We start from the raw sequence: 24276 nt of genomic DNA on the forward strand, positions 1-24276 counted from the left end.
TCAACTACTCCAGATACACTTCTGCCCTCGACATCACTATCAGAACTCACATGTGAAGCCTTCCCCTGTGATGATGTCATGAGCAGGAGATAATCAAACACAATCCTTGGCCGCTGCTGGTCTCTGCTGTAGATCACTGAGAATCATAACCCCCTCCCTTCCCCCTACCAAACACAACTCCATGCACGCACGCACATGCACAAAACAAGCTGCATGCGGCAATCCCAAAGCAAGCAATCTCTTTCTGAATGTGCCATTGTTTGCTGACCTGGCTTTTAGGGTTAGTTATTTATTTTATACACTTTGGAGAAACAGGTTATGCAAGTAGATATTGTGTGTAAACTTTACTGAAAACCAGGTGTGTGGTTTACATGTACTATAACAACACACTGCTCTGCAGAGCAAGTCTGTGGTGTCACCACTTCTCTACTGAGCTTCCATAGCACCCACTGCAGTATCTTGTGGATTGTGTTCAGTGCTCTCTCTACAGTATCTTGTGGATTGTGTTCAGTGCTCTCTCTACAGTACCTTGTGGATTGTGTTCAGTGCTCTCTCTACAGTACCTTGTGGATTGTGTTCAATGCTCTCTCTACAGTACCTTGTGGATTGCGCTCAGTGCTCTACCCAGCTCCATTCACACTGTGGTCCAGTTCTCACACTGCTGAGTCTTCATGACTCCACTCCCTTTTGTACTTTGCTTCCTCATCTGCCTCATTGCCAGGCTGATTAACTAAAAGTCCCAGATTCCAGGAGGTGAAGTTGCTCATTATAGCCTCACTCACTAATGCCATGTTATAAAGGAGTACTTCACTTTAGCTGTGTACATAAGGTGTCTCTTCCAAGACAGTTTTGTAACATTTACATGATTTTTGTTCTCTTTCAAAAGAAATAGGAGTTAATTAAAGACTGGAGGTTACACTTTGAAAATATGGCCCAGACTGGTTAGAATATGCAATGTTGCGGCAGGCTTGACAGAAACCCATCGTAGAATTCTCCAGATACTCCCACAGAGAGTTCTATTATTTGTGTCAGATTGGCTTTGGAGGGAAGACGTGGAGTCTTTTGAGCAATACGTTTACTCAATATACCACACCTGGAAGCCAAACATTGAAATAGATTATGGGGTACTGGATGCCCCCACCTCTAAACTGTAATCGTTCACAATGATCAGTCTGCGTTTCTACTCAAAAAGAAGGTAACCCCAATGTCTTACAGCAGAGTTACAGTGTGCAATTCCATTCCATAGTGTTCTCAACCACTGAGCTACTCAAACCACACATGCATTTTATACAGCAATTCTCACATCAGAAATCTCTACAGCACATTGCACCCTGGTCTAATAAAGGGGACCTTTTACAGCATCCATAACTTTGCAATCCTGCACACCCACCCCTTCATATTACCACTGCAATAATGATGATGATAATGACATAATAATAATGATGATAATAATAATAATTTAAAATTAAACCAGTAACTCACTTCTCCCTGGTATCAGGACCCTGGCTGTTTGAGGAATGAACGCCATTTTAAAAGGAACAGACTGAGATTCTCTTCAACTCCTCTGCTATCCACATCTTCCCCCTTCTACCTCTCTCTCTCTGACACAGTCTTGTGTTCACGTCTGCCTTCCCGAGACACGTCACTGGAGACTCACCGTCACGTCATGAGTCCCCCCCCCCCCCTACACACACAGAGCCAACGATCAGGATGGGGTCTCTGTGTCCCAATACCAGAGCACCCACCCCCCTCTCTGTGATCAGCAGCCTGCACTCAGACAGTGGTTTAAAGAGGGACAGCAAGGACGTTGCGCCAGACTCAATCAAACACTCACTCCGCTAATGAACGATGTCACACTGCTCAGCGCAGAGATTGATCAACTGTTAACCTAAAACACGCATAGAGGCTCCTACACACAAACTGCAGATCTACACAAAGAAACTGTTTGTGTGGATCGCTGTTCTCTATATCTATCCCTTACTGCTGAAGAAGTGAACTCCGATCCCTATCCCTTAGTGATGGAGAAGTGAAGCCCCATCTCTATCCCTTACTGATGGGGAAGTGAAGCCCCATCTCTATCCCTTACTGATGGAGAAGTGAAGCCCCGTCTCTATCCCTTACTGATGGAGAAGTGAAGCCCCATCTCTATCCCTTACTGATGGAGAAGTGAAGCCCCATCTCTATCCCTTACCGCTGGAGAAGTGAAGCCCCATCTCTATCCCTTACTGATGGGGAAGTGAAGCCCCATCTCTATCCCTTACCGCTGGAGAAGTGAAGCCCCATCTCTATCCCTTACTGATGGAGAAGTGAAGCCCCATCTCTATCCCTTACTGATGGGGAAGTGAAGCCCCATCTCTATCCCTTACTGATGGGGAAGTGAAGCCCCGTCTCTATCCCTTACTGATGGAGAAGTGAAGCCCCGTCTCTATCCCTTACTGATGGGGAAGTGAAGCCCCGTCTCTATCCCTTACTGATGGAGAAGTGAAGCCCCGTCTCTATCCCTTACTGATGGGGAAGTGAAGCCCCGTCTCTATCCCTTACTGATGGAGAAGTGAAGCCCCATCTCTATCCCTTACTGATGGGGAAGTGAAGCCCCGTCTCTATCCCTTACTGATGGAGAAGTGAAGCCCCATCTCTATCCCTTACTGATGGAGAAGTCAATCAGACTCAGAAAGTGCAGGAGCTTTAAGGAGCTGCAGATGACAAGCAGAAACAGAATCCCACCATCTGCAAGCCTTCCATCTCCCATTCATCTTTAAAAAAAAAAAAGCATTCCCGGGAAGACCATGTGCCAAGGAATGCCACGTAACACCAGGGAATACCAGCCCGCATGGGAAAGAGTCCTCAGATCCGTGGGGTGTCCTTCACTCCCAACCCAACCCTCTGCTCCTGACACTCCAGTGTCCATTTGGCAAGGCCTGTGCACTTAACTGCCTCTGACCCTCCTCTACCATTGCCCTCTACCTCCTTCCCAGAGTAAAACATAAAATGAAAAACAGCTTGGCAGGCACTGCCCCCATAGCCATCTGTCTGTAGAAGCTGCTATAAATAATGCTAATCACACTAAAATATCACTCCTCTGAACTGGGTACACGGGGCATCTTACATTTGCTGCTGCTTGATGGTTTCAAAAGTCAATAAATACATTAATAACTTAATACATTAATAAATTAAACAACTGCTTTTTGGTAAGAAATAAACTTCCAAACTTATCCCAGCCTCTTTCTCCACTCTGAGGAGATCAGGGATGTTTATATCCCAGCCTCTTTCTCCACTCCGAGGAGATCAGGGATGTTTATATCCCAGCCTCTTTCTCCACTCTGAGGAGATCAGGGATGTTTATATCCCAGCCTCTTTCTCCACTCCGAGGAGATCAGGGATGTTTATATCCCAGCCTCTTTCTCCACAAGGAGATCAGGGATGTTTATATCCCAGCCTCTTTCTCCACTCTGAGGAGATCAGGGATGTTAATATCCCAGCCTCTTTCTCCACTCCGAGGAGATCAGGGATGTTTATATCCCAGCCTCTTTCTCCACAAGGAGATCAGGGATGTTTATATCCCAGCCTCTTTCTCCACTCCGAGGAGATCATGGATGTTAATATCCCAGCCTCTTTCTCCACAAGGAGATCAGGGATGTTTATATCCCAGCCTCTTTCTCCACTCTGGGGAGATCAGGGATGTTAATATCCCAGCCTCTTTCTCCACTCCGAGGAGATCAGGGATGTTTATATCCCAGCCTCTTTCTCCACTCTGAGGAGATCAGGGATGTTTATATCCCAGCCTCTTTCTCCACTCTGAGGAGATCAGGGATGTTAATATCCCAGCCTCTTTCTCCATAAGGAGATCAGGGATGTTAATATCCCAGCCTCTTTCTCCACTTCAAGGAGAGCATGGATGTTAATATCCCAGCCTCTTTCTCCACTCCGAGGAGATCATGGATGTTAATATCCCAGCCTCTTTCTCCACAAGGAGAGCAGGGATGTTTATATCCCAGCCTCTTTCTCCAGTCCGAGGAGATCAGGGATGTTAATATCCCAGCCTCTTTCTCCACAAGGAGATCAGGGATGTTTACATTCCAGTCTCTTTCTCTACTCCAAGGAGATCAGGGAATTAATGTTTCCATGGAAAGTGATACCCAGGATTTGTGGGTCTCTGTCCACCTTCCCCACTTTAGATGTCTCCTACGCTGAGGTGTCAGGAGAGCAGCTGCATTGAAACCGACTGAAGCAACACGCCTTCTTTCAGAGGAACAGGTTACTGCCCACAGGCTCCTCTCCTGCACAGCACACCAGCATGGAACAACACGGATATGTATGAAATTCCTTTTTCTGTGCTGTGTATCTACGATATAACAATCAGGAGATCCCTATCACACACTCGCCACTCTCTCTGTATGGAGAAGGTAAGGCTGACTATTGGACAATCAGCAGTCAGAAGGTAAAGACGGGTTTTCAAAGAGTATTCATTTTAATAACTGTATAAATCAGGAAGCTAATAAGTGAACTGCTTCTTCCTGCAACTTTTATTGCTATTTTATCACTGCAATTGTTTTTAACTACTTGACTCAACCCAATTACACAGGAGCACAGGTCATGTGTAACATTAGTAGTGTGCTACTGCGGTCACCCTCTAGAGGGCAGTATTGATTCTTACTAAATCACACACAGTCCAGCCAAACTAAGTTCAGCACAATATGGGGGCTTTGTGATTTAAACTTGTAGGGATAAAACCAACGTGATGTGAAAAATAAAAATAGTCACAAGACGAACAAACCAATGATATAGTTAGTGTGTTTAAATGGATTTATGGGTGTTGGGTTTCCACAGACACAGAGGACCAGAGAGTGGAATATGTAAGAGTGCAGTTGATAGTGAAAGCTCTTCTCATCAGGTCGCTGGAAATTACCAATCATATTTAAACGTTGCTGCTTGCAAGAGGACTTGTTTTCAGTGAGTGGAGCTCTACTCATGCTGATGCACAGCACGTACCACCAGCTCATTCTATTCCAGATCATGCACCAGGCTGCTGGGTATTAACAGCCAAGGTCCCCTGCCAGCCAGAGTGGAGGGGTTAATCAGCCCTATCACTGCAGATTTACTGCTAAACTGTTTTCTCAGTGCGCAGATGAACTGTAGTCCCCATCGATTGGGCAGGGCTGTTCAAAGTGAGCCCTGTCACCTCTCACAGGCTGCTGCTCTTCAGAGATCAGTGAGCCTGTCACCTCTCACAGGCTGCTGCTCTTCAGAGATCAGTGAGCCTGTCACCTTTCACAGGCTGCTGCTCTTCAGAGATCAGTGAGCCCTGTCACCTCTCACAGGCTGCTGCTCTTCAGAGATCAGTGAGCCCTGTCACCTCTCACAGGCTGCTGCTCTTCAGAGATCAGTGAGCCCGTCACCTCTCACAGGCTGCTGCTCTTCAGAGATCAGTGAGCCTGTCACCTCTCACAGGCTGCTGCTCTTCAGAGATCAGTGAGCCCCTGTCACCTCTCACAGGCTGCTGCTCTTCAGAGATCAGTGAGCCTGTCACCTCTCACAGGCTGCTGCTCTTCAGAGATCAGTGAGCCCTGTCACCTCTCACAGGCTGCTGCTCTTCAGAGATCAGTGAGCCCTGTCACCTCTCACAGGCTGCTGCTCTTCAGAGATCAGTGAGCCCTGTCACCTCTCACAGGCTGCTGCTCTTCAGAGATCAGTGAGCCTGTCACCTCTCACAGGCTGCTGCTCTTCAGAGATCAGTGATCCCCTGTCACCTCTCACAGGCTGCTGCTCTTCAGAGATCAGTGAGCCCCTGTCACCTCTCACAGGCTGCTGCTCTTCAGAGATCAGTGAGCCCCTGTCACCTCTCACAGGCTGCTGCTCTTCAGAGATCAGTGAGCCTGTCACCTCTCACAGGCTGCTGCTCTTCAGAGATCAGTGATCCCCTGTCACCTCTCACAGGCTGCTGCTCTTCAGAGATCAGTGAGCCCCTGTCACCTCTCACAGGCTGCTGCTCTTCAGAGATCAGTGAGCCCGTCACCTCTCACAGGCTGCTGCTCTTCAGAGATCAGTGAGCCCTGTCACCTCTCACAGGCTGCTGCTCTTCAGAGATCAGTGAGCCTGTCACCTCTCACAGGCTGCTGCTCTTCAGAGATCAGTGAGCCCCTGTCACCTCTCACAGGCTGCTGCTCTTCAGAGATCAGTGAGCCCGTCACCTCTCACAGGCTGCTGCTCTTCAGAGATCAGTGAGCCCTGTCACCTCTCACAGGCTGCTGCTCTTCAGAGATCAGTGAGCCTGTCACCTCTCACAGGCTGCTGCTCTTCAGAGATCAGTGATCCCCTGTCACCTCTCACAGGCTGCTGCTCTTCAGAGATCAGTGAGCCCCTGTCACCTCTCACAGGCTGCTGCTCTTCAGAGATCAGTGAGCCCTGTCACCTCTCACAGGCTGCTGCTCTTCAGAGATCAGTGAGCCTGTCACCTCTCACAGGCTGCTGCTCTTCAGAGATCAGTGATCCCCTGTCACCTCTCACAGGCTGCTGCTCTTCAGAGATCAGTGAGCCCCTGTCACCTCTCACAGGCTGCTGCTCTTCAGAGATCAGTGAGCCCCTGTCACCTCTCACAGGCTGCTGCTCTTCAGAGATCAGTGAGCCTGTCACCTCTCACAGGCTGCTGCTCTTCAGAGATCAGTGATCCCCTGTCACCTCTCACAGGCTGCTGCTCTTCAGAGATCAGTGAGCCCGTCACCTCTCACAGGCTGCTGCTCTTCAGAGATCATTGAGCCCTGTCACCTCTCACAGGCTGCTGCTCTTCAGAGATCAGTGAGCCTGTCACCTCTCACAGGCTGCTGCTCTTCAGAGATCAGTGATCCCCTGTCACCTCTCACAGGCTGCTGCTCTTCAGAGATCAGTGAGCCCCTGTCACCTCTCACAGGCTGCTGCTCTTCAGAGATCAGTGAGCCCCTGTCACCTCTCACAGGCTGCTGCTCTTCAGAGATCAGTGAGCCTGTCACCTCTCACAGGCTGCTGCTCTTCAGAGATCAGTGATCCCCTGTCACCTCTCACAGGCTGCTGCTCTTCAGAGATCAGTGAGCCCCTGTCACCTCTCACAGGCTGCTGCTCTTCAGAGATCAGTGAGCCCCTGTCACCTCTCACAGGCTGCTGCTCTTCAGAGATCAGTGAGCCTGTCACCTCTCACAGGCTGCTGCTCTTCAGAGAACAGTGAGCCCCTGTCACCTCTCACAGGCTGCTGCTCTTCAGAGATCAGCGAGCCCCTGTCACCTCTCACAGGCTGCTGCTCTTCAGAGATCAGTGAGCCCGTCACCTCTCACAGGCTGCTGCTCTTCAGAGATCAGTGAGCCCTGTCACCTCTCACAGGCTGCTGCTCTTCAGAGATCAGCGAGCCCCTGTCACCTCTCACAGGCTGCTGCTCTTCAGAGATCAGTGAGCCCCTGTCACCTTTGTTGTGACTGGCTGTGTTTCTAGAGTTCATGTGTGATTGGAGGCGAGGTAGGTAGATGTGCAGAATCGTGTTTAACATTCTCTTTAAGATTCCTGCTGCAATTACATCATTTCAGCCTTGGTGTGGCCCTGTATGCTAAAAAAAGAAACACACATTGTTTCTCATTCCAAGACATTCGGTTCTAAAGAAGGATTGCAAACCCAAGAAATCACAAAATGAAAGTAAAATTAAGAAAAAGCACTACTGGAACCTCAAGAGAAATCTAACTATATAATGATCTACACGTTTTCTTCGACTAGATTCCTAATCAATCTGCTGGGCAATACAGCAGCAGTCATGTGATAAGAGTTGTCTCTGGATTTAAAAATGCCTGATAATCTCCAGAAGCAGAAAGTTTGTTTTTAAAAGCAATGCCTTTCACAGAGCAGTGGCTGATCTGTAGACACAGAAGTGATTTTCCTCATCCAGCAAATAAAATGTATTTTTTAACACCTCTCTGATTAGTTAGTGTCCCCCTCAACACTCACAAGCACCCGCCTGTCCTAGCTTTCCTTCTGTTTAACCTCACTGCTCCCACTTTCAACAGGGACAGATCCTTCTGTCTCTGCATTCCACAACACATTAAAAACTGGTGCGTTAGTGGCACTGATGAGCGGGTCAAAGTGCAAGAACTCCAGTAACAGTGACAAGACCCTCCAGCACTGAGGAAACAATCACACTAAAGCAGACAAACTGTCTAGCTGGAGCGGCACACCCACGCCACAGCCTCTGAACCCAGCCTGCATTCGAAACAGGGACACCTCAGCTGTGGGACTGGGAAGAGTGGCCCGATACGATGAGAACAAACATTCTCACTGGACTGCATACTGCATACAGCAGAGCGATGGATAGGAGGCAGTGTGGTTCTCACTGGACTGCACACAGCAGAGCAATGGATAGGAGGCAGTGTGGTTCTCACTGGACTGCACACAGCAGAGGGATTGGATAGGAGGCAGTGTGGTTCTCACTGGACTGCATACTGCATACAGCAGAGCGATGGATAGGAGGCAGTGTGGTTCTCACTGGACTGCACACAGCAGAGCAATGGATAGGAGGCAGTGTGGTTCTCACTGGACTGCACACAGCAGAGGGATTGGATAGGAGGCAGTGTGGTTCTCACTGGACTGCACACAGCACAGCGATGGATAGGAGGCAGTGTGGTTCTCACTGGACTGCACACAGCAGAGGGATTGGATAGGAGGCAGTGTGGTTCTCACTGGACTGCACACAGCAGAGCGATGGATAGGAGGCAGTGTGGTTCTCACTGGACTGCACACAGCAGAGGGATTGGATAGGAGGCAGTGTGGTTCTCACTGGACTGCACACAGCAGAGGGATTGGATAGGAGGCAGTGTGGTTCTCACTGGACTGCACACAGCAGAGCGATGGATAGGAGGCAGTGTGGTTCTCACTGGACTGCACACAGCAGAGGGATTGGATAGGAGGCAGTGTGGTTCTCACTGGACTGCACACAGCAGAGGGATTGGATAGGAGGCAGTGTGGTTCTCACTGGACTGCACACAGCAGAGCGATGGATAGGAGGCAGTGTGGTTCTCACTGGACTGCACACAGCACAGCGATAGATAGGAGGCAGTGTGGTTCTGGAGGGACTGAACTGAATCTCTGGTAGATGGAGAAAATCTCCCAACACTTGAAGGACGATGTCAGAACCAAAGCTTCCTAACCCAGACCAGGTTGCTAATGAGCTCACGTGTGCTGAAATGATATCCCGCGGAAGGGTTTGACAGCTTATTGTGAGAAAATTTCAAGGTACTGCATACCCGAGAAGACAGGCTGAAAGATTGCTTTTCATGACTGGATAACTAATGAATCTGCCAATTTAATATTCATTTTGCACATTTCTTATTCTCTGCTGTCTGTCTCTCTCTCTCTCTCTCTCTCTCTCTCTCTCTCTCTCGCTCTCTCTCTCTCTCGCTGTTTTTTATTTTTTCCCTCAAATGTGCGATACACATTGAAAGGTCGAATGTCCTGAATATCTTCAATAAAGATTTGCATATACAAGAATGTATTTCCCTTATAAGACCATTTTGAAACTATCATCTACATACTATATAATATGATCTGCGTATTCTCTTGAGTTCTAACAGAGCTAGTAGCAGGAGCAGGGACACTTCCACAGAGGGATGCTGGCCAGCAGATTTCAAGACTAGGACAGGAGCAGGAACTCTTCCACAGAGGGATGCTGGCCAGCAGATTTCAAGACTAGGACAGGAGCAGGGACACTTCCACAGAGGGATGCTGGCCAGCAGATTTCAAGACTAGGACAGGAGCAGGGACACTTCCACAGAGGGATGCTGGCCAGCAGATTTCAAGACTAGGACAGAAGCAGGGACACTTCCACAGAGGGATGCTGGCCAGCAGATTTCAAGGCTAGGACAGGAGCAGGGACACTTCCACAGAGGGATGCTGGCCAGCAGATTTCAAGGCTAGGAGGCTTGTGCCTTTGGGGAAGGTAGCAGCACATCAATGTGTTTAATTGAGTATAAAAACACCTCATCTGAGAACTGACCTTTCAGGAATGTCTTTCCTTCATTAACTTTCTTTTTCTTGACATACTGGAATGTTGTAGCTTTGCATGACACAGCAGCACATAATCTCTCTCTGTCTGTCTGTGTGAGCTGGGCAGACAGATCGCTCTGGTCTGCTCACCCATTAAACTTTCATTTGAAACGTTCCTGCCGAAGGGATTGTTGTTTTGCAGCGTGTGTTAATATTTCACGGATCCCCCTGCCTGCCTGGTAAAGGGTGACGTTCTCAATTTCAAAAGGAGCTTGCTGTCTGTTGAAGAGGTGTACTGCTTGTATACTTGCTCTGCTTCTGGTATTGAGACTGAATCCCCAGCGGCTCTGCGAGTGCAGCTGCTGCTGCAGCAACTCGCACACTATTCTTATTTCTAATAGGGATCAAACACACAGACTTTATTAGGGGTTGAATACAGGACTTGATCATCTGTTAACAATTTCAGTTAAATATCAGTTGATCAAGTCTCATTTATTGATGCATTCAATGACATATACCCAGCAAATGGACCGGACCAAGACCAGTCTGCACTGTCTGGAAATCCCACGACTGCTTCAATAGTTAAAATGCACAGACAGCAGCAGATAACTGGGAGCGCAATCAGCCCTGCACAAGCAGCTCTGCGTGTCCAAAATCTTAATGCAACAGGGCCTGTTGCAGACATGGTTACAGTGCTGTGATTCACTCCTAACAAGTGCAATTATCAACAGCATCTGGCTGATTCTGGCTGCTTCCTGAAATGGAGGCTTGAAATCCATTCTCAGTAGCAGTGTTAATGCCCTAGGCAGCATTTTCTTTATTAATAGTTTATATGCTTAAAAACATGAGCACAACCCTTGTGGTAGCTGAGGTGAAATGTTTCAGGAATATAAAAAGCAGATAATTTCACCAGAGCTTCAAGTATACAGTACTGCTGTACCTGCAACAAGATCTGTAAAAGAGCTTTGGTCAAAATCCAAAAAGGGAGCAGAGTGCAGTCACAAGCACTGCAGACATCCCATTGCATCGCTTCCCAGGAGCACAGTGCAGTCACAAGCACTGCAGACATCCCATTGCATAGCTTCCCAGGAGCAGAGTGCAGTCACAAGCACTGCAGACATCCCATTGCATCGCTTCCCAGGAGCAGAGTGCAGTCACAAGCACTGCAGACATCCCATTGCATCGCCTCCCAGGAGCAGAGTGCAGTCACAAGCACTGCAGACATCCCATTGCATCGCTTCCCAGGAGCAGAGTGCAGTCACAAGCACTGCAGACATCCCATTGCATCGCTTCCCAGGAGCAGAGTGCAGTCACAAGCACTGCAGACATCCCATTGCATCGCCTCCCAGGAGCAGAGTGCAATCAGAAGCACTGCAGACATCCCATTGCATCGCCTCCCAGGAGCAGAGTGCAGTCACAAGCACTGCAGACATTCCACTGCATCGCTTCCCAGGAGCAGAGTGCAGTCACAAGCACTGCAGACATCCCATTGCATCGCCTCCCAGGAGCAGAGTGCAGTCACAAGCACTGCAGACATTCCACTGCATCGTTTCCCAGGAGCAGAGTGCAGTCACAAGCACTGCAGACATCCCATTGCATCGCCTCCCAGGAGCAGAGTGCAATCAGAAGCACTGCAGACATTCCATTGCATCGCCTCCCAGGAGCAGAGTGCAGTCACAAGCACTGCAGACATTCCACTGCATCGCTTCCCAGGAGCAGAGTGCAGTCACAAGCACTGCAGACATTCCATTGCATCGCTTCCCAGGAGCAGAGTGCAGTCACAAGCACTGCAGACATTCCATTGCATCGCTTCCCAGGAGCAGAGTGCAATCACAAGCACTGCAGACATCCCATTGCATCGCCTCCCAGGAGCAGAGTGCAATCAGAAGCACTGCAGACATTCCACTGCATCGTTTCCCAGGAGCAGAGTGCAGTCACAAGCACTGCAGACAAGCAGCCAGCACAGGTCTGAACTCCTTGTGATACACCCTCAATACATCCCTGAATTAGAAATCATTACAGCACTGCCCAGAAATCAACAGGACAATACGTGTTCATCCAGAGTGCTTTATTGTAAATTTGAATGCAAATTTAATAAAAAGTCAAGCAGACAAACAATTTTGCCAAAACATCTGGCCGCTTGACAATAGTATACCATGTGCGCTAGGACGGGCCCGCACAGGTACTGTCCTCCCCTTCCTAATATTAATAGAAAGGGGTCAAGCTTTAACACATACATACATCAAGGAGGCAGCTCCTAAAAGCCATGTCCTGGTGTTGGCTGTTTGTCTACTTTGACCTCTACAGAGCTGATGAACAAAATGCCTTTGCATGTAAAAGCTGCTTTTACAGACATGCATTGGCTGCAGCCCACGTTGAGCTAATCACACGAGGGGATGGCTTGTGAATTTAGAATCTATTGTGATGCTTCACAAGTTGAGACATTGTATTTTTGAATTGTGTTATATCACCACTCTGCAGCTGTTGACTGGATGACCCTGTGAATAAGAGAGCATTTTTTCTGCATACATATTTTAAATAGATCTGTGAATTTGTTTAGGGCAATAAATCAATAATTACAGGAAAGGCCCAGGAAACGTATTTTATGAATGCACATGTGCACTATTTTATGCTGCATCTTGAAAACAATTTTTCATGGTTTTTAACTTTGCAGAGTGGGCTATTAAAAGACTTGGTGCGGGGAGAGTTACGAGGCACCCAGCCTCTCCTAAATATCCACAAACAGGCAGGAAGGGCTTGTTCATTTTATTAGGGCTACTGTGCACTCTGTCACTACTCACTGTGGTTCACCTGTGCGAATGTGTGAGCTGCGTGAGAGAGCGTGTGCTGCAGTGCGCTTTTTGAAGATTTCTGTCTGTATATGAATAGGTGTGTCAAGGTGTACATTATGCAGCTGTTCATGTCTGGTTGTGTTTGGCTGTGTGTGTGTTTGTGAGGCAGCAATGCTGTGATGTTGATCCCTGCGGGCTGTGATATTTTAGAATACTCTTTGTCTGCTAGATTCACAGTTGAATCACTTTGAGACCCATCAACAGCCAGGTCTGGCTGTTTTATCCCAATACCTGAGAAAACATGTCTCTAATCTCAATACTAAGTGTAGTCCCTCCTGGATTCTCACGCACGAGGAATCTGGTCCAGCAAGGCAAGGGAACACAGAAAATCCAAACATAGTCAGCCCCCTCCCTCTCTCTCACTGCCGGTCTCGTTTTGTAGAAATGAAGCTATACCGGATGGCCTGATGGCCACCTCGCTCAATCCAGAAGACTGCCCTGGATTCCCTGGTTCAGTGCAGGCTCTCCTCCACTGGGATTTAACTTCCCCTCTTGTTAAAGTCCCTTTGATGTGTGAGAAACGACATGCTGGGACTTGTCCGTCACGCCACGTCACGCCACGTCACGCCACGTCACGTCACGCCACGTCACGTCTATGGGCTTTGTGCAAAGGAGAAGCTTCTTATGTTACTCGCTGTGCATTTCAAGCTCAGTAAGGTTTCTTCATGCTGATACACCACTAAGCACTGCTACCCTTAGAGCGAGTCTCTCTGCTAGATAATGGACGGCCGGGGCAGTTCAGGCAAAGGCTCTTCATGAAAGACAAGGTCAATTACCTGCATGTTTGTGTACTTGACGTGTCTAATATTTTGAAGGTTTATAATAAATAATATATTTGAATCTCTTTATATAGCACCCGTACTGTACAATTGCATGACAGCTCGCTCCCCCTTTGCAAGTCAGGCAGAAACTAAGTGACACAGACTGCGATGGGATAATGCCTGTCTCCTGTTAAAAGCTGTCAGGGACTCATTCTAGCAAGGTTAACAGACAGTGAAGTCCTGCTTCACAAAGTCAAAGAACAGTAATACCAAGCCTGGCTCTGCACTGGAGTCAGCCTCGTCACGAATCACTCAAAGCCTAATAGGATTTCAAAGTTCAATCAGGACAGCTCAATGATATGGGCACTGTCACACTCGCTCCATTCAACTCCCCAAGACTACATCCCCAGAGCCCAGCAGAGGATACAGCCCCCCCTGTGTGATCAGCACAGCTTACTGTATTTATACTACAGCCCACCCTGTGTGATCAGCACAGCTTACTGTATATATACTACAGCCCTCCCTGTGTGATCAGCACAGCTTACTGTATATATACTACAGCCCTCCCTGTGTGATCAGCACGGCTTACTGTATATATACTACAGCCCTCCCTGTGTGATCAGCACAGCTTACTGTATATATACTACAGCCCACCCTGTGTGATCAGCACGGCTTACTGTATATATACTACAGCCCTCCCTGTGTGATCAGCACGGCTTACTGTATATATACTACAGCCCTCCCTGTGTGATCAGCACAGCTTACTGTATATATACTACAGCCCACCCTGTGTGATCAGCACGGCTTACTGTATATATACTACAGCCCACCCTGTGTGATCAGCACGGCTTACTGTATATATACTACAGCCCTCCCTGTGTGATCAGCACAGCTTACTGTATATATACAACAGCCCTCCCTGTGTGATCAGCACGGCTTACTGTATATATACTACAGCCCTCCCTGTGTGATCAGCACAGCTTACTGTATATATACTACAGCCCTCCCTGTGTGATCAGCACAGCTTACTGTATATATACAACAGCCCTCCCTGTGTGATCAGCACAGCTTACTGTATATATACAACAGCCCTCCCTGTGTGATCAGCACAGCTTACTGTATATATACTACAGCCCTCCCTGTGTGATCAGCACGGCTTACTGTATATATACTACAGCCCTCCCTGTGTGATCAGCACAGCTTACTGTATATATACAACAGCCCTCCCTGTGTGATCAGCATGGCTTACTGTATATATACTACAGCCCTCCCTGTGTGGGCTATATATATCATTTGAGGAATCTTTGTTACAGGAAACTATAAACAGAATTCCTGTCCCTCCTGACACGCTGGCGATTTGTCAACGGGGGGTGGCATGCTGGCAAACTGCCACGCTCCAAACTCAATTATTTATGCCCCATTCTCTGTTCATAATGAGTTTTAACCCGAGGGCACTGCCGAGGAGCCCACCAGATTCATCACCAAGCACAGAGTGTTAAAAACACAGACTACACACAGACTGGAGGTCCGTACATTGTGCCTTTACAGTGCGAGGAAATCTAAACCTGTGTGTGTGCGCTATGGGAACAGATGAGCGAGGAATGATCAGAAGGGTCCTTTACACCTTTCAGTATACCCTATCTAAACATCTGCAAGTAAAAGATTACTGTTTATTCCGTAACCAATCAAAAGCCAAACAAACGCTCATCGTAGCCACCCAGGAGTTTAACACAAGGTATAAGCCAACTATCAGTCCCTGGCCACATGAGGTCGCTGAAGCGAGGCGAGGCTGATTACCATGGGAATGCCAGATTTAATGCAGCGCTCTCTGTGGAATCCTCAGGTGTTGACACTTTAGGTCAGGTGTACTGTCAGACTGAAAGGTCACTGTGTCACTGTTTGCCACACAGAATCTGAGGTTTTGGGAGGGTTCACTTAGTCTCCTGGTTATCCCTTCTAATCTGAACACCAGCTCAGTCTGTAAGGCAATTCTATCTTCCATTAGCTTAACTGCGAGGGTCCCTGCAGCTGAATCCTGAAAAGTCTCTCATTAGCGTCACAGCCACCACACTGGATTTAACCCAACTGCTTTTCTTGCCAATAAACGCACAGGACTTTAATGCACTTAACAGCATGCAAGTGTCAGAGGCTGTGTAATGTGGATTCTGTACCCTGTCGTGAGATGACATCACATTAAAAGCTCTGGAAGCACTAATGCAGAAGAGCCTGGATCTATACAGAAGTAGTTACATTGTGAACGTCTATACAGACGTAGTTACATTGTGAATGTCTATACAGAAGTAGTTACATTGTGAATGGGAAGGGGAGGGGAGTGGAGTGGAGTGGAGTGGAGTGGAGTGGAGGGGAGTGGAGTGGAGTGGAGTGGAGGGGAGGGGAGGGGTTGGGAGTGGAGGGAAGGGGAGAGGAGGGGAGGGGTTGGGAGTGGAGTGGAGTGGAGTGGAGTGGAGTGGAGGGGAGTGGAGTGGAGTGGAGTGGAGGGGAGGGGAGGGGTTGGGAGTGGAGTGGAGTGGAGTGGAGGGAAGGGGAGAGGAGGGGAGGGGTTGGGAGTGGAGTGGAGTGGAGTGGAGTGGAGGGGAGGGGAGTGGAGGAGAGGAGAGGGGAGGGGTTGGGAGTCTGTCTGTACTAGGAGCATTTCATTGACAGGGTAGTCTGTCTGTACTAGGAACATTTCATTCATACAATGGAATGATTTAAGGATTGCTATTGACCCATTATTGCTGCAGCTTCCACTACTGGAAATAACAAGGTCACTGTCAGGATACCGGAAGACACACATTTGCCCACAAGATAAAGAGATTTACCGTGGATCAGCCTGCTATAAATCTCAGCAGTGCACACCCTTGTATTTCATTTAAACCATTTAGTCATCACTTGACAATCACAGCACTGCTATTCCAGACTAAGAATTTTTATATTTGCTGTACACAGATGTTCTCCTGTGACATCACTATGAAACCCTGCTCTAAAGCAGCTCTACTGTGACATCACTATGAAACCCTGCTCTAAAGCAGCTCTCCTGTGACATCACTATGAAACCCTGCTCTAAAGCAGCTCTACTGTGACATCACTATGAAACCCTGCTCTAAAGCAGCTCTACTGTGACGTCACTATGAAACCCTGCTCTAAAGCAGCTCTCCTGTGACATCACTATGAAACCCTGCTCTAAAGCAGCTCTCCTGTGACATCACTATGAAACCCTGCTCTAAAGCAGCTCTACTGTGACATCACTATGAAACCCTGCTCTAAAGCAGCTCTCCTGTGACATCACTATGAAACCCTGCTCTAAAGCAGCTCTACTGTGACATCACTATGAAACCCTGCTCTAAAGCAGCTCTCCTGTGACATCACTATGAAACCCTGCTCTAAAGAAGCTCTACTGTGACATCACTATGAAACCCTGCTCTAAAGCAGCTCTCCTGTGACATCACTATGAAACCCTGCTCTAAAGCAGCTCTCCTGTGACATCACTGCTCTGAGAAAACAGAAAAGAAAGGAAACTTCAGCCAGCCAGGATAACGCGCTGCAGGATGCCACAAAAAAAAAATTAACAGCATACTTTTGTTTTCCTGTTTAGAATGACCATAGAAAATCCACAGAACTATCCAGGGTCTGCCGCCCGCAGAGGGGCTCATTCTAACCCTTCGTCAAGACCCAGACCTCCCCTCTCAATGATGCCTGTATTGAAACTGCGGAGCCACTGAGGCAGGAGCAGTCAAGGGCATGTGTCAGTGACAAGAGCTGGAATGGGACTTTTCATGAACACAGACACTGAAGGAAAGGTTATTCCCAGTGCTAATAGACAGCCGCTCATACAGAACAGGTTCCTGTGGCTTTCCTCATCAGCAGCAGGGCTGGAGGGAGTGTGTGAGCGCTGGAAGAGATTCTGCAGACCACTCTCATTAACCTTACTGGGAATGTATGCAAGATCAGCATCTCAACAAACTGGGACAGAACCACCCCAATACTGTTAAACTGGGGCATGATGTCAGCTTCAGTACCAGGACAGAACCACCCCAATACTGTTAAACTGGGGTGTGATGTCAGCTTCAGTACCAGGACAGAACCACCCCAATACTGTTAAACTGGGGCGTGATGTCAGCTTCAGTACCAGGACAGAACCACCCCAATACTGTTAAACTGGGGCGTGATGTCAGCTTCAGTACCAGGACAGAACCACCCCAATACTGTTAAACTGGGGCGTGATGTCAGCTTCAGTACCAGGACAGAACCACCCCAATACTGTTAAACTGGGGTGTGATGTCAGCTTCAGTACCAGGACAGAACCACCCCAATACTGTTAAACTGGGGTGTGATGTCAGCTTCAGTACCAGGACAAGGCTCCCAGCGGGTCAGCTCTGGCACTCCAGGGAAATCCCTGATGAGACGCTACAATCAGAGTAAAGCAAGACCGTGAATCTCATCAGGGTGTCTCCTGCACTGCACTGTATTAAATGAGGGCAACACAGAGCTAGACTCTGATTTACTCCTGTCACGATTTCAGACATTTTTGTACTTTCATTTCACTCATTTTTCACTTTATGAATTCTCTACCCTTCAACAAGTATCAGGACAGGTTTCCAAATAACTTTTAAATGGTACTGTAGACTGCACACAGGATACAATTACCACCCCCTGCACACAGGATACAATTACCATCCCCTGCACACAGGATACAATTACCATCCCCTGCACACAGGATACAATTACCACCCCCTGCACACAGGATACAATTACCATCCCCTGCACACAGGATACAATTACCATCCCCTGCACACAGGATACAATTACCACCCCCTGCACACAGGATACAATTACCATCCCCTGCACACAGGATACAATTACCCACCCTCCCAGACACTGCCCACTGCCAGTCACTGTGTATAACCACCCTCCCAGACACTGCCAGTCACTGTGTATAACCACCCTCCCAGACACTGCCCACTGCCAGTCACTGTGTATAACCACCCTCCCAGACACTGCCCACTGCCAGTCACTGTGTATAACCACCCTATCAGACACTGCCAGTCACTGTGTATATCCACCCTCCCAGACACTGCCAGTCACTGTGTATAACCACCCTCCCAGACACTGCCAGTCACTGTGTATAACCACCCTCCCAGACACTGCCAGTCACTGTGTATAACCACCCTCCCAGACACTGCCAGTCACTGTGTATAACCACCCTCCCAGACACTGCCAGTCACTGTGTATAACCACCCTCCCAGACACTGCCAGTCACTGTGTATAACCACCCTATCAGACACTGCCAGTCACTGTGTATAACCACCCTCCCAGACACTGCCAGTCACTGTGTATAACCACCCTCCCAGACACTGCCAGCCACTGTGTATAACCACCCTCCCAGACACTGCCAGTCACTGTGTATAACCACCCTCCCAGACACTGCCAGTCACTGTGTATAACCACCCTCCCAGACACTGCCAGTCACTGTGTATAACCACCCTCCCAGACACTGCCAGCCACTGTGTATAACCACCCTATCAGACACTGCCAGTCACTGTGTATATCCACCCTCCCAGACACTGCCAGTCACTGTGTATAACCACCCTCCCAGACACTGCCAGTCACTGTGTATAACCACCCTCCCAGACACTGCCAGTCACTGTGTATAACCACCATCCCAGACACTGCCAGTCACTGTGTATAACCACCATCCCAGACACTGCCAGTCACTGTGTATATCCACCCTCCCAGACACTGCCAGTCACTGTGTATAACCACCCTCCCAGACACTGCCAGTCACTGTGTATAACCACCCTCCCAGACACTGCCAGTCACTGTGTATAACCACCCTCCCAGACACTGCCAGCCACTGTGTATAACCACCCTCCCAGACACTGCCAGTCACTGTGTATAACCACCCTCCCAGACACTGCCAGTCACTGTGTATAACCACCCTCCCAGACACTGCCAGTCACTGTGTATAACCACCCTCCCAGACACTGCCAGTCACTGTGTATAACCACCCTATCAGACACTGCCAGTCACTGTGTATATCCACCCTCCCAGACACTGCCAGTCACTGTGTATAACCACCCTCCCAGACACTGCCAGTCACTGTGTATAACCACCCTCCCAGACACTGCCAGTCACTGTGTATAACCACCCTCCCAGACACTGCCAGTCACTGTGTATAACCACCCTCCCAGACACTGCCAGTCACTGTGTATAACCACCCTATCAGACACTGCCAGTCACTGTGTATATCCACCCTCCCAGACACTGCCAGTCACTGTGTATAACCACCCTGCCAGACACTGCCAGCCACTGTGTATAACCACCCTCCCAGACACTGCCAGTCACTGTGTATAACCACCCTCCCAGACACTGCCAGTCACTGTGTATAACCACCCTCCCAGACACTGCCAGTCACTGTGTATAACCACCCTCCCAGACACTGCCAGTCACTGTGTATAACCACCCTATCAGACACTGCCAGTCACTGTGTATATCCACCCTCCCAGACACTGCCAGTCACTGTGTATAACCACCCTCCCAGACACTGCCAGTCACTGTGTATAACCACCCTCCCAGACACTGCCAGTCACTGTGTATAACCACCATCCCAGACACTGCCAGTCACTGTGTATAACCACCATCCCAGACACTGCCAGTCACTGTGTATATCCACCCTCCCAGACACTGCCAGTCACTGTGTATAACCACCCTCCCAGACACTGCCAGTCACTGTGTATAACCACCCTCCCAGACACTGCCAGTCACTGTGTATAACCACCCTCCCAGACACTGCCAGTCACTGTGTATAACCACCCTCCCAGACACTGCCAGTCACTGTGTATAACCACCCTCCCAGACACTGCCAGTCACTGTGTATAACCACCCTATCAGACACTGCCAGTCACTGTGTATATCCACCCTCCCAGACACTGCCAGTCACTGTGTATAACCACCCTCCCAGACACTGCCAGTCACTGTGTATAACCACCCTCCCAGACACTGCCAGTCACTGTGTATAACCACCATCCCAGACACTGCCAGTCACTGTGTATAACCACCATCCCAGACACTGCCAGTCACTGTGTATAACCACCCTCCCAGACACTGCCAGCCACTGTGTATAACCACCATCCCAGACACTGTCAGTCACTGTGTATAACCACCCTCCCAGACACTGCCAGTCACTGTGTATAACCACCATCCCAGACACTGTCAGTCACTGTGTATAACCACCATCCCAGACACTGCCAGTCACTGTGTATAACCACCCTGCCACCCACTGCCAGTCACTATGTCATCGTTCTCACTAGCTTGGGTTTCTCAATGACATTCTTCCTCAGCACTTGTTAGTCTCTAGTTGTGGAGGCTGGGTTTACTAAACTTAGTATCATTTTACAGACGACATATCAAAGTTGTCTATGTTAGAAAAGTGGGCAAGCAGTGATAATCACAACAAAGGCTTGGCTGGGATTAGCGACGCACTCTTAACTGGGCTGAGACCAAATACAAGTAATTCCACTGAGCCCTCCCCAAACAAACACAAGCAAACACCCTGTGGCCATTACAGGAACTGGCCTGGGCTGGAAATGAAAACAAATCGGACTACAAAGTCACCTAGTCCTTTTATTTCCTTGTCAAAACAAAAGAAAAACACTTGGCTCCCATGCAGTGGATAAGCACATGATTTAGTCAGACACAGTGAAAGATAAATGAATAAAGAGATAAATGAATACAGAAATGAAACAGCTGTGCTAAACAGAGTCAACACTAATCAGAGTCAGTCTATTCCACCATTCAATGCACATTAAAAATGTTTCCCGATTTCCAAAGTTTAAGAGCCAACAGTTGCTTCAGTAATCAAAGCATTGCAAATCAAAGCGGGCTGGGCAGACCGCTTTGTTCACACTGCAGCCAAACTCTTCTACCCTGCCTGAAGCAAGAAGGAAAAACTACAAAGAAAAAGTGGCAGAAAAGAAAGCATGAAGAAACAAAACCAAGAGGGGATTTACCTTCCACTCCAATGGGTTCGAAAAGCCCGAACTGTTCCAGCACCTTAACAAAGAGCCCCAGGACCACCAGCACTGCGATCATCTCAAGCCCTTCCAGGTTCATGCTGGAGCGCTCTCCTCACACTGTATACCCACCGCACAAATCATCATCCAAACACCACAGAAACAATGGAACAGTGTGCCTTGACTCCCTGCTCACTGACCAGTCTCCCTCAGGACTGGAGCCCCAGACCAGGGAACAGACCCCCCCCAGTGCAGGTCTGCAGCACGCGGAGGCACAGCACAGTGCAGAGCACAGTGTGGAGAGGGTGAAGGGGTCCCCTGGTCCAGTGTGAGGTGAGCCTTCAGGACCCCTAACCCAGAGGAGCTGAAATAACCAAATGTCTGTTCAGCCTGCTCCTTCTTAGACTATGATTGTCAGCATGTGTGTGTGTGAGAGAGAGAGAGAGAAAGAGAGAGGGAGGGAGAGAGACAGAGAGAGGGAGAAAGAGACAGAGAGAGGGAGAGAAAGAGAGGGAGGGAGAGAGGGAGAGGGAGGGAGAGAGAGAGGGAGAGAGGGAGGGAGAGAGAGAGAGGGAGAGAGGGAGGGAGGGAGACAGAGAGAGGGAGGGAGAGAGTGAGAGAGAGGGAGAGAGGGAGAGGGAGGGAGAGAGAGGGAGAGAGGGAGGGAGAGAGACAGAGACAGAGAGAGAGGGAGGGAGAGGGAGAGAGGTATGCCCTCCCATTCCAATGACACTTGCTTCATTGATTTGCTTAATGCTGTTTCCTTGGTAACAGGCACTGGCTATTTAGTGATCTCTGATTCACGGACAGTGACAAGTTGTTACACTGCTGTTTATTTATTTTGAAATACCTGTTTTTCTTTTGTTTTCCTTGTACGAGACAAGCTGGGGCTGTTATTTGTTTTATTTGTAGGATTCAAGCAACAGTATATAATAGATTTTTCAGAAACGTAGAGCTATCACCCCTTTTAAAATCATACTAAAAGAAACACCTTCAGAACTCTTTTGAAAGTTTCATTTCATTCAGCTTAGTTTTTTATATGAATCTGATGTCCCTAACATCAACCTCATGCACATATAATCAGTATTAAATTCTTCTACCGATGTTGATGGCTCTCAGATGTGTAGCTAGCACTGAGTTCTCAGTATTGAATCTACTGGTCCTTACATCACCAGTACAATAATGTAAAGGGATTGTCTGGCTCCCAGATCCCTACCACAAAGTTTTTCTAAGCAGAAGAACACAAACCCAGTTGTGTGTTACTGCTTTCTTACTAAATTAGAATGAATGTTCTGACTCTCAGACAGATCTCCAGTGCTGAACCCTCTAAACTGATTAGATTGGCTTTTAGACCCCCAGTATATACCCGATTCTCTGTTGAGATGCAGGGCTACTCATAGTCTTCCTAGATGGCGGAGGTAATGCTTTCATTAGAAATATTTATAAAGTTGTGATGTTTATCACTGTTCAGTTTTCAATGGCACCTCCTTTCCATTGTGGGACTGAAGAATCTATACAGAAGCTTAGTACAGCTTCCTGTCACTGGTGTTGTGGGATTCCTAACTGGAGGGATATGTGATGGAACAGTGGTCCTCCCCTACCTTTAACACTGACACACACTCACCCACACGCACACACTCACACACACACGCACACACACACACACTGACACACACTCACACACACTGACACTGACACACACTCACACACACTGAGATTGACAGACACTCACATGCACACGCACACGCACATTGACACACACTGACACACTGACACACACAGACACACACACACACACACTGAAACACACACTCACACACACTGACACTGACACACACTCACTGACACTGACACACACTGGCACTGACACTGAGATTGACAGACACTCACATGCACACGCACACTGACACACACTGACACACTGACACACACAGACACACACACAGACACTGACACACACACAGACACTGACACACACACTGACATTGACACACACACACTGACACACATATATATGAATCCTTATTTTCAATAAAAAAATCTAAAGTAAACTAAAGGGTGTCCCATGAGGCATAGTTGTTCTATTGCTTATCTATTTCTTTCAGGTGGGATTTAACAGAGAATGTCATGATCGACATAATATGTATTATAGACTATTTATGATCCTTCAGCCAATCAGAGCTCACATTTCACCTGTTGTTTTTATCATGCTTTGTTCTCAATAGTGGTGCTGTTGATGTCATCTGAGCTTGCAAACCGACCTCCTACCGACCTCACGTTCCAGCCCTGGTCCCTTCACTCGGAGCATGCAAACCGACCTCACGTTCCAGCCCTGGTCCCTTCACTCGGAGCGTGCAAACCGACCTCACGTTCCAGCCCTGGTCCCTTCACTCGGAGCGTGCAAACCGACCTCACGTTCCAGCCCTGGTCCCTTCACTCGGAGCGTGCAAACCGACCTCACGTTCCAGCCCTGGTCCCTTCACTCAGAGCGTGCAAACCGACCTCACGTTCCAGCCCTGGTCCCTTCACTCGGAGCGTGCAAACCAACCTCACGTTCCAGCCCTGGTCCCTTCACTCGGAGCGTGCAAACCGACCTCACGTTCCAGCCCTGGTCCCTTCACTCAGAGCGTGCAAACCGACCTCACGTTCCAGCCCTGGTCC

The 24276-nt window shown here is 48.5% G+C and overlaps 1 protein-coding gene across 6 annotated transcripts in view; it reads right to left on the bottom strand.

Moving 5' to 3' along the window:
- The window catches only part of LOC117415351 (Kv channel-interacting protein 2-like), a 122488-nt gene that overhangs the window by 14732 nt on the left and 83480 nt on the right, over nt 1–24276 (bottom strand). Inside the window, exon 1 of one of the 6 annotated variants that reach the window (XM_059025976.1) lies at nt 21613–22139. The exons of 3 other annotated variants lie outside the window; for them this stretch is intronic. In XM_059025976.1, the coding sequence (XP_058881959.1) occupies nt 21613–21715 (103 nt within the window). In that variant the 5' untranslated portion in view covers nt 21716–22139. Of the gene's footprint in view, nt 1–1482; nt 1645–21612; nt 22140–24276 lie in introns of those variants that run through there. 2 more of the 6 variants (XM_034025582.3, XM_034025585.3) reach the window with 2 other exon arrangements.

This window comes from Acipenser ruthenus, chromosome 7 (genome assembly GCF_902713425.1).
Source record: "Acipenser ruthenus chromosome 7, fAciRut3.2 maternal haplotype, whole genome shotgun sequence".
NCBI lineage: Eukaryota > Metazoa > Chordata > Actinopteri > Acipenseriformes > Acipenseridae > Acipenser > Acipenser ruthenus.